General features: G+C 40.2%; 1 protein-coding gene across 1 annotated transcript; it reads left to right on the top strand.

The window, feature by feature from the left end:
- The first annotated feature begins 5,883 nt into the window (after nt 1-5,883).
- LOC116825255 (claudin-22-like) lies at nt 5,884-6,552 on the top strand. Its single transcript, XM_032781113.1, has one exon. The coding sequence runs from the start codon at nt 5,884-5,886 to the stop codon at nt 6,550-6,552; it is 669 nt and encodes a 222-aa protein (XP_032637004.1).
- Nucleotides 6,553-10,788: the final 4,236 nt, after the last annotated feature.

Raw genomic sequence — 10,788 nt, 5'->3', positions numbered from 1 at the left:
TTGGGGAGACCAGAGTGAGCCAAAACACTGGAATTTTTGGCTGGTGGCAGTGATATCAGATCCAAGCTGGTAATTAAGCTTGGAGGTTTCATGCTAGCTTCTCATTTTATGAACGCTAAGGTTCAAATCTGAGTAGGAAGCTATGACAAGGCCTAAGCTGATAATGTTTAAATAAAGAACATTTGGAAGGTGGGGAAACATGAAGAGTATTTTTAAAAGTAGTATTTCTTTAAGCACATTATTTCCTACTCTGTGCATGAAGCGTTCATGGGGGGAACAATTCAAGGCAGTGTACTGTGCTCTGCTGAAACCTGCAAACACTTAACAGAAAGCACAGAAAAAGTCAAGTGATTAATGAAAAAGTGAGGTGATGAAAACTTAAACCTTCAATATCTCCAGAAAACCAAGGTATGGTGGTTTTCCTTAGCACTGATTATAATGTACTTTCATCAAATTTCCCCTTGCAGTGCTTTCACAAATAGGCCGGCACTTGCCTGAGGTTACTTCCTCACAAGGATTCCTTTATATGGCACAAAATAAGATATTCACATAGGTTAGAGATGCACTGACCACTATTCAAAGAATAAATAGCCTAGTCACTTCATGGAAATACCAGGCACACAGCTTACTCCTCCTATCAGAGTAGTAAAAGTCACTACTTGGACTTAAGCTGAATATTTCTGTTGGATACACATCAGCTTTAGTTTTCATGTTTTTCAGCAACCAACAGCTTCCTAGTGTTCCTTGGAAGAAAATATATATATATACAGTCTATTGTGTCTTGATACTAATGAGACCAGCTCTGATTTCTAGGAGAAATCATGTAATTCTAAAAACTCTGAAGAAAAAATAAATCTCATTAGAGTAAGATTCAGAATCCAGACTGAAATGGTTTTATAAGTAATGAGGGGAAAGTTAATGTATTTGCTTGAACAGGATGCTATGTAGACAGACAAGTTTAAACCATCCCCCCCTCTGCTTAAGACTTGTCATGCCGGAATGAATTGGAAACATCCGTTTGCAAACTGATACTTGGAGCTATTTAAAATGAATGATACGCTCTCAACATATTCTTTGATGTTATTTTTAAAATCATAGGTTCCAGTCCTGTGTCAGGTGTTGTGCCCTTTCCAAGCATTGATGCCAATGTGAGTTGAAAGTGCAAAACACTCATTAGGCCATGCAAGAATAAAATGGCAGTAGTAGCACCTCCTACAGAAAGAACAGAATTTGGCCAATCTGTACACAGATACCAGCTGCTTAGTCTCAGGCACAGTGGATGCTCTCTCTAAGGCATCTGGTGCTAGGCACCATCAGAGACGGGACACTGGACTCGAGAGACCACAGATCTGATCCAGTATGGCAATTCCTACTGTCCCGCTGTTGCAGGGAAGAATTCAGTAACAGTGTCATAGTGGAACAGTAACAAAATCATAGTGGGAAAGTCCCCCTGAGCTTTGCATTGAACAGGCCTTCCTTACATTAAAAAATTCTCTTGCCAAAAATCTCTCACACAACTTGAGTTCTCTGAGAAACCCTCAAGAACTCTGATGTGTTTATGTCCAGACACCACGCATTACAGAAGTGTGGTCTCAGTTATTTATTTTACTTAAAAATGAGCTGGTATAAGGAGACAGACAGTCCTAATCCCAAAGACATGACAGTGTCAGTGGGGTTCCTGGGGTGGGGATGAGGTGGGCAGTGATGGCACTCTTCCGAGCTCTGCCCACAGAGTAAGCTCCCACCACAGGAGACAGGACTCACAATAGATTGTGCTGTTGCTGAAAATATGATCAAACATGCTCTGTGTGCTCCTTGAGCTCATTTCCCCCTTACTGGGGTCCAGATACACCCATGGGTTCAACTGGACTGCTTGGCTGCCTTGTTGGCAAGGCTTGGATACACAAGTGGCTGGTGAAAATATTCTCTGTGATGGGGAAAGATAGAAAGGGGAGGGGAGATCACTGTGTATGTTATGGCCTGGTGTGGAGAATAGGAAGTTCGAGAGCGAGTCCACTGTGCACTCACCCCAAAGCAGTGGCTCCTAACCTGCTGGGCTGGGCCTGGCTTTCCACTCTGGCTGGTAGCTCTTACCATTTGCAGATGTGCTGTGGTGAGCTCCACCAGATTGGGGGGTGGCACCCACTAGCCATCTGACCACCCCAAAATGACAAGGAGGGGGCAGGGAGAGGCGAGGGAAAAGATCAACCCCACATAACACTCTAAAGTGAAGATGGGATGCTGATGCCAAGGGGGGCCCTATGGGGGGCTTACTGGGGGAGCCATAGGGGACTGGAGCAATTGAAGAAGTGGGGGGTTGATGCTGCCAGGAATTGAGGAGAGGTTTTAAAAGATGGGTATAATGGGGAGTGGGGCTTGGAGGAATGGTGAGCAGAGGGCAGGGGAGGGCTTGGGGAAGGCTTTTGGCAGCGTGATTTATGGGGCATTTATTTGGGAGGTTGGGTGATGAGAGGGGTTTATTTGTGATGTGTATTTGTGTGACAGGAGTTGGTGTGGTGGAGATGTGGGATGGGTGGAGGGCTGTGGCAGAGGAAGTTTGGTGACGTTGGGGTTTATTTGGGGAGGAGGAGAAGCTTGGCTGTGTTTATCTGGGGATGAAGTAGCAGGGGGCTAGACGGGTTTAAGTGGCAGGTTGTGTGTCTATGGCAGAGAGATTGGATGGGGGGTGGTGGAAGGGCAGGGTTGGGCTGGGAGCACAGGGAGCTGTGTTCTGGTGGCCACAACTGGCTCCCCCTCCTCAAGCCCCTTCTCCTTCTTCTGTCCTCCATCTCGCTCATCTCCCTTTCTGGCATCAGCCCCACTGACGGGCACCACCGACAGAACTGGCTTGCTGGGTGCACTCAGGACAGACTCTGCCCCCAGCACAACGCTGGGGCTCTGCAGACTTGCCTTGATGTTGGGCTCAGAGGTCTCTCCCTGCTCATCCTGCTGCTGAGCAGCCAGGAGGCGCAGCACGGAGCTGATGCTGGCGCTGCTGGAGGCAGGGCTGCATCTACAGAGCGGGACTGCACATGCAGGTGGCAAGACCTGAGCCCCCCTCTAGCCTTAGCCTGCCACTGCCTATGCTTGTACATGTCACTGAGCTTCTTCACTTGTTTGTGGGGGCCCTCTTGCCCCTCTGGGTTCTGATAGGCTTCTTCTTGATTGAAAGGGGTGGAGAAAAGTGGCAGCTTTCTCAAGTCCATCTAGAGGTGCCAAAATGAGTTGCCACTTGCAGTAGACTGTGCAGATTTTCGTAGTATAGCTCTCTTTTCTTATGCACTTTGATGAGCAATGAAAGAGTTATACTTGAAGTGACAGTGTAATTATCACTGGGTATTTGAGAGGTGGCAGAGGTTGCCTGAACCTCAGCTCTGGTGGAATGAACCCTAATCTGTACAGGTGGGTCAAAATGGGTACCGTGTAACATGTCTTAATATAATCTGGGATCTATTGTGACAGTCTGAGTGGAGATTCATTGGTCCTTCATTCTGTCAGTATGCATTAGGGAACAGTTTTGGAGAATTCCTGAATCACTTTGTTCTGCCCAGATAGTAAGAAAGAAACTTGATAATATCCAAGGTGTGAAGTTTAGCACCTCCAAAGTGGAGTGAGGCTTGGGGAAACAAACAGCTAAATGGATAATCTGATTAGGATAACAATCAGAAATTAGTAACCTTAGATAAGGGCATCAAATCACTTGGTCTTTTTGGAATAGTATATAAAGTAGTCCCACCATAAGGGTTTAAATCTCTCCTATCATTCTGGCTAAGGTTATGACCACTAAGAAGGCAGTCTTCGTAAATAAGTGGTATAAAGAGCAGACCACCAAAGGGTCAAAAGGAGGCTCCATCAAACTTGTTAAAACAATACTGAGGTCCCAGAAGTGCAGGGTCTCTGCTTTGTGGGAAAACATGAATGAGATCCTTGAGAAATCTAGCCACTGTTGGATGAGACAACTGTCTGGCCTTCCCAATGGAGGACAGTGATCAGAGACAGGTGCCAGATGCACTCTAAGGGAGCTGATGGAGAAGGCCAAATACTTTAAAGTGAGCAGGTAGTCCAGGGATGGCAGCCATCAGTGCTTCCAAGAGAGACAGGTGATTCTCCAGTGCCCAGATAGAGCCTCTTCTATTCAGCAGCACAGGTAAGAGTGGTGGAATCCTTTCTGTTGCAAGCTAGGATATATTGAACTACTAAAGATCAGGATCTATCAGAAGATGTTAGCTAGCCAGCATCCAGGTTGTGAGGTCAGGGGGTCTGGGTGCAGGATTTGTCCCCTTCAATTGCAAGATGACATCTGGGAGTGTTGAGAGTGTAAGTGGGGGCCATGTTAATAGGTTTATGAGATCAGCAAACTAAAACTGTATGGGCCATGCCATCATTTGAGCTGCAACCTGTTTGATCTTGAGAGAATTAGAGGGTAAGCATACATGAGTCCAGACACCCATGGGATCAGAAACACATCTGACTGGAAGGTGGAACTGGATCCTCCTCTGGAACAGAACCTATGCTGGTTGGACACAAACAGATCTAAACTCAGGCACCCCCAACCTGGGAAAGATGTCTTGCAGAATGGAGTCTGAGAGTGGTCCTTTGTGGTTGTCTGAGTATTAATGACTGAGATGGTACCTTAAGGTGTTCCGTAGGCTACAAAGGTGCAGGAGCCCATTGGAGTGACACTGATTGATGCACTTTCTCCAGGGGGATCACTTCCTGATAAAGCAACAAGTTCCTCCCTGTTTGTTGATATAGTACATTGCAGTGGTGTGTCCATGAGCAGCTGTACTGTGGCACCTCAAAGAGCCAGGAGGAAAGTTATGCAGAACAGCCCTCAATCAGGATGAGAAAAAAAAATAGATTTCAGAGAAACACATACCAGGCCAAAAGTGTGATGCTATATATCGGTTCCAGGATTTCCGACTCACAATGCTTATTTAGGGCCTAATATGGGAAGGTGATGAGCATTTCCTACCACCAGGAATAGGAAACAACCTCAGCACCCATTGACTTTAATCGGAGCTGAGCAAATACTCAGCAGGACTAGGCCCAGAAGAGTACAAGGGACAACTTCAATTGATTTAGAATTGTCACAGCTGCATTGGCTTCAATTTACAACAACTGAAGATCTGCTCTGAATTCATTATGATGGGTGGGAATCTAGAATTTTAATGGATTGCTGTCTTTATGGTATTTTGATTATTTACTCACTTCACCTTTGCCCCTTAAATGGGTCAGTCATTAAAAAAAAGCACATTTTAGGAGAAACAAACATAGAAAAAATGAAACATAAAAAGATCTTTTACAGAGAGTCTTCCAGTGCTTATGACATAGAACAGGAGAGCGGAGGGTAAGCCATTGTGTATGTTGAGGAAGTCTAAGAATAAAGATTTAGGAAAACAATCCTACCTTTCTTTACAAGGCCTTGATTTACATCCCTGAAATCTCAAATTTTGCTATTACAATGAAGTCCTGTTGCAGACAGAGCTGGCTTTTTATCACCACTTAAAATCTAATTAATCCGTATTGAAGCACAAAGATTTCTGTTGTTATTTTAGGGTGAGGGGTCATAGAACCTTCTTTGTTCATCCTCAGACTTGTAATCATCAGGCATTGGGATATAATTTTACCAAGCAAATTGGAAGGTAACAGATCAAATCTTTATCAGAAAGCCTAACTCATGGTTTAGCAGAGTCCTTCATCCTTTACATGAAACATTATATTCATGACGAACAAAAAGTGCTTCAGAGTTTTCAAAGGGTTAATATCTAAGCTTATATTCAGGGCACAAAGAACTAAGATCATCATAGCTCCGACCACCATAAAAGATATCAGCTCTTATAGAGACATTCCTCCTAAAGCTTTTTGGACTGTGCTCTTCTAATGGCTTTAGTCTACAGAACTGTGATGCAATTAAGTGGCATTTTATTCTCTCTGTTGGGATGGGTTCTATCCTGTCTCACTACCTATTTACCTCAGTGGAAAAATCTCAATTTAGAATTAAATGAATTGGAGATCTGGACCATGGGACTCTGGCAAGCTTGTGTTGTCCAAGAGGAAGGGGGAATGCAATGCAAGGATTTTGATTCTTTCTTGGCTTTGCCTCCAGAGCTTAGGATTTCTAGGATTTTGATGTTTGTTTCAAATGGATTAGGACTTTTGGGCCTTGTGCTTTCAGGTTTTGGGTTGGACTGTTTAAAGATCGGTGAAAGACAACAGGAACTAAAGAAACGGCTATTACTGCTTGGAGGAACACTCTTCTGGATATCAGGAATTACAGCCATAGTCCCGGTTTCTTGGGTTGCTCACACTACAGTCCAGGAATTTTGGGATGAGAATATCCCAGATATTGTTCCCAGGTGGGATTTTGGGGAAGCACTATTTGTTGGCTGGTTTGCTGGATTTTGTCTTATACTAGGAGGGTCACTACTTAATTGCACTGTCTGTTCAACTGAAGTCTATCCATCCTCAGCCCATTACACAGTAGCAGAAATGCAAGATCGCTGTCAACACTTGGAAACTGAAAATAGTCCTGAAAATCTAGGAGTTTAAGAAGTACAGAAAGTCATCTCTTTCTTTTCAAACTTGAGCGCAAGGCAGAAGCTTGTTCCAATAATGATTCAAAGGACTCTTTGTTACTTAGCTGATTCACTAAAGTTGTGTGTCTAATTCTTTCTTCCTGTAATTGTTATTTCAAAGTAGTGTCACTGCCCCAGAGGGGCAAAACTGTTAAACCTTTTGTTTCACAGAACGTTAAAGCAATCATGACTGCAGAGAAGAAACACTACTTTGTTTTGCTATTAAAGCTGAACTGTAGATCCCCAAAATATATACGGTTGCTTTCTTATATGTTGGTTAAGAGCCAAAAATGTAAGTTTCCTTTTCATATGAAACCAGTTAAGTGGAATTCAAAGGCTTTGACTCCTTATGGCACAGCCAGCCACCTATCTGATCCAGTAACATTTTCATGATCTAGAGTATTTTCATCTCTAAAAATAGCCTAAAAATACTTGTATTCTGGATATAGACTTTTGCTACAGAGAGGAGGAGATCTCTGTGTAGGAACTGTGTTTCTTTATCCAGAAAAATTGTGAATTCCCAAAACGCTAAAAAAAGACTTCCAAAGAAGTAGATTTTTTTAAAGCATGTCTAGTTTCTTAAAAACGCTATATGTACTTCATCAGCATCACAAGCCACTGTCCCAAAATAGTGAGTCATTTGTTTTCCCAACCTAAAATGGGAAAAAAAAGACACACAAGTTAACATGGATGTTCTGGCACCTGCATACTTCATATACAAAGAAAAAATTAGAGCCAGGGGTAGTTGAAAAATACCTAGTTAAACGAGTTAATCTGCTCATAAGCATTTTCTATTTTACAGAGTATAGTAATTGAGTTTTTAATAATGAATACCTGATCTGCATTCAGTGAAAGATTTCTGTTAAAATTCTCTCATATGTAACAGTTCTTGTGCATGTAAATAGTTTGATTTTAAACAAATATACTTCTTAAAACTTAATACTGCATTTCTTTTACTATATGCAGACAACCTTATTTGTTCAAATATATAAAGTTTGCATGGGCTTATCCAAATACACGGAATGTGAATTATTCAGTTTATGAATTATCATCCTAAATAATTAATTAAAAACATCCAGTCCTATTAAAAACTACTTAAGGAAAAGGTTTGGAGTATTGTTACCCGAACAGTGACAGAAAGGGCACTATTATTTAGAGTATGCTTTTCTGTTCAAAGACAAGCTATTTTCTGCAAAGCAAAACCAATGGAATATGAGCCCAGTTGAATTACTGATTTATCATGTTATTTCTCTATACTCAAAACAAATCCACATGGAACCAGATAAAAGTAGATCAGTCCAAGTCCTTCCATGAACTAGCATATAAAAGAGGGGGAAGTATTTCACAGCTTACAAAAGTTTATGTTCAGTGCAACAAGCACTAAACAGAAAATGTATCTGTAGTAGTTGGTAGAGATCTTCCTAAAGCATTTGGACTCTATTATTAAAATGGATTTAGCCCACATAAGTAGGATGTAATTAGCTGGAATTTTATTATTTTTGTTAGAATAAGTTTTAACTGGTGCTAATAATAATTTGTTAGACTGGAAAAAAATCTCAATTTGGATTTAACTGATCATGGGACTCTGGCAAACCTGTACTGTTCAAGATGAATCAAGAGGAACACAGTGTAAGGATTTTGATTCTTTATTAGCTTTACCTACAGAGTTCATGATTTTAGTGTCTACATCAAATGGGCTTGGACTGAGTCTTCTGATCTCTAGTTTTTGGACTGCCTGAAAATGGGATCTTCACAACGTGAACTAAAGAAATGACTGTTTATTGCATAAAGGAATACTTTATGGATATCTGGAATTTGAACCTTGCCCCCAGTTTCTTGCGTTACCCATGTTACAACACAAACATTTTGGAATGAGGCTATCCTGGAGATTGTCCCAGATGGCAGTTTGGCTGGTTTGGTAGATTCTTTGTGATTTCTTTAAAACTCTACTAGAAGAATCAAACTTTTCAGTTCAGGATTTGTAGGTTTATCTGACACAGATGAACCACCTCATCTACAAGGTGTTAGATTTTTTTTTTTAACTTTGTTATTCACTTTAATCACCAAGTTTGAAAACTGCATCCTTCCTGCAAGTCTGGTAAACCATTTTCATGTTCATCGTAGAGAGAAAAAACAATTGAAACTTAACAGCGATTAGACTAATTATTCTGATTGTATCTGCCTATATGATAATAGTTTATGACTGTGCAGATCTGGTAAATAAGAAACAAAATAATAATATATGGATGTTTAGTTAAAAAAGTTACCACACATTTTCAGGCGTTGATCAATGTATCTGTCATATAAAAAGAACTTACTATGGATCTAAAGTATGAGTTTTGGATTTCCTGTTATGGAATATAGACCTGATTCTATTACATTAAATGGAAAAAACTCCCAGTCACTTAATTTACCTAACTGAGCAAGTATTTTTCTTTGACTTACGTATTTCCAACACTTAAGCAGCCGAAATATTTTGCATTGGTGGATTTGCTGTGACAAGAAGGTAATGGGCAAGAAAGTTCTAGGTGTCCATTAAAAATGTTTATGCAAGACCTAGTGGGGTAGATCCTGAGGTGGTGCAAATAGTCATAGCTCCACTGACTTCAGCAGAGCTATGGCCATTTACACCATCTGAGGCTCTATCTCAGTCTCTCTGTTCTCTTATGTGCTGGGGTGACAGACAGCAGAAGAGGGAGGTTAATGTGGTAAAGTGGAGTCCAGAGTTCCAAGCCTACCTTATGTTACATGTAAATATATTTTTGGTACTATCAATTAATATAGACCTCAATTTTCTCTAATCACAAAAGCACCACATGCATTGGCACAAATGGTAGCTCGTAAGAGCCTCAGACCTAGAATATATTCCAGGACAATACTGAGCTGTGTTGCCTGCATGTGGAAGTTTGCACTTTGGATGGTTGTGGTCATAGCTATTATACACCACTTTGATGAGTAGTGAATCTACTTGGACATTAACAATGTAGTTAAAGTGAAAAATGATGAGAGCACTTTCATCAGCATGATATGCCACAATCGTATGGATTAGCAGTGATTGACAGTAACACTACAGTGACTTTCTGAAGTTAACAAAAATGGTAAGGAAACATCTGCTTTTGAAAAGAGCTCAGAGACACCCTAGAAAGCAAAGAATTCACTAAAATTAAACACTAGTCTACAAAACAGCTTTGTTAACATTTTTTATTTTTTTCAAATCACTGAAACGCATTGAAAGTGCAGAGACAAAGTTAATCTATGTGATGTATTTGCATACTTTTACAGACAAAATTAGAACAGAAACACATTCGGAATATAACCTGATTAAATATTTAGTTCAGTCCTGAGCATTCGATACTTAACACAGTATAAACATAGCAATAGTAAAAAATGATTTTAAAATTATTTGATTTGTATCCTATAACAATGTCTGTGAACTTTGTTCATTTGGCTAAAACAATAATATTGTTTTGTACCTGTAATACTTATTTTTGATACACACAATTGCAATTACATACTGATAGCTGAAACACGAGAACTAATTACTACATTTGTTAGCCCCTGTGCAGCGTAAACTCTACTTCTTTAAGAGTAATACTTATAAATTTGAACTTTATGGTTTGTTCACATCCACTTTTAGTTCAGTCTATTGAATGTTTCAGCAGTGTGAATAATTTGAATTAGTAAAAACACCCACCCCCCCGCCGAATTGTTAAAACCTGCCTATAAATAAGTTTGTAACACTATGAATGATTTGGAAAGTGAGGAGAAAAAGCTTATACATTTAAGTCCGTCTCATTTTAAAAATGAGCAAATTTTGCGAACTAGAGCATCAGAACGTTACAGTCGTGACCACACCCAATCAGAATTTATTTTTTTATACTCCTCTGAACGTTATTCAACATATAAACAAACACCAGCTAGTCTGGCAAGAATTTAGAAAGCTGTAAATATTTCCCACAATAGTTTAACGTCAAACATTTTAAATGGCCAGAACTGAACTATATTTAACAGAACATAAATAAGACTGTAAATAAATAAAAAAATAAATCATACGGTACAATTCTACACATCCTAGAAACATTTTATATAATCAAACTGAGAAGCTGAAACAGTCAACCTTCATTTCACCTCTACATTAAATGTCAAACTTTTGTTTTTAAAATTTGACCTCACAAGCATGAATCATATCTTCTTGTTTCTAGTAGTAGTC

This window comes from Chelonoidis abingdonii, chromosome 5 (genome assembly GCF_003597395.2).
Source record: "Chelonoidis abingdonii isolate Lonesome George chromosome 5, CheloAbing_2.0, whole genome shotgun sequence".
Classification (NCBI taxonomy): domain Eukaryota; kingdom Metazoa; phylum Chordata; order Testudines; family Testudinidae; genus Chelonoidis; species Chelonoidis abingdonii.
This window is presented reverse-complemented; position numbering and strand designations above follow the sequence as displayed.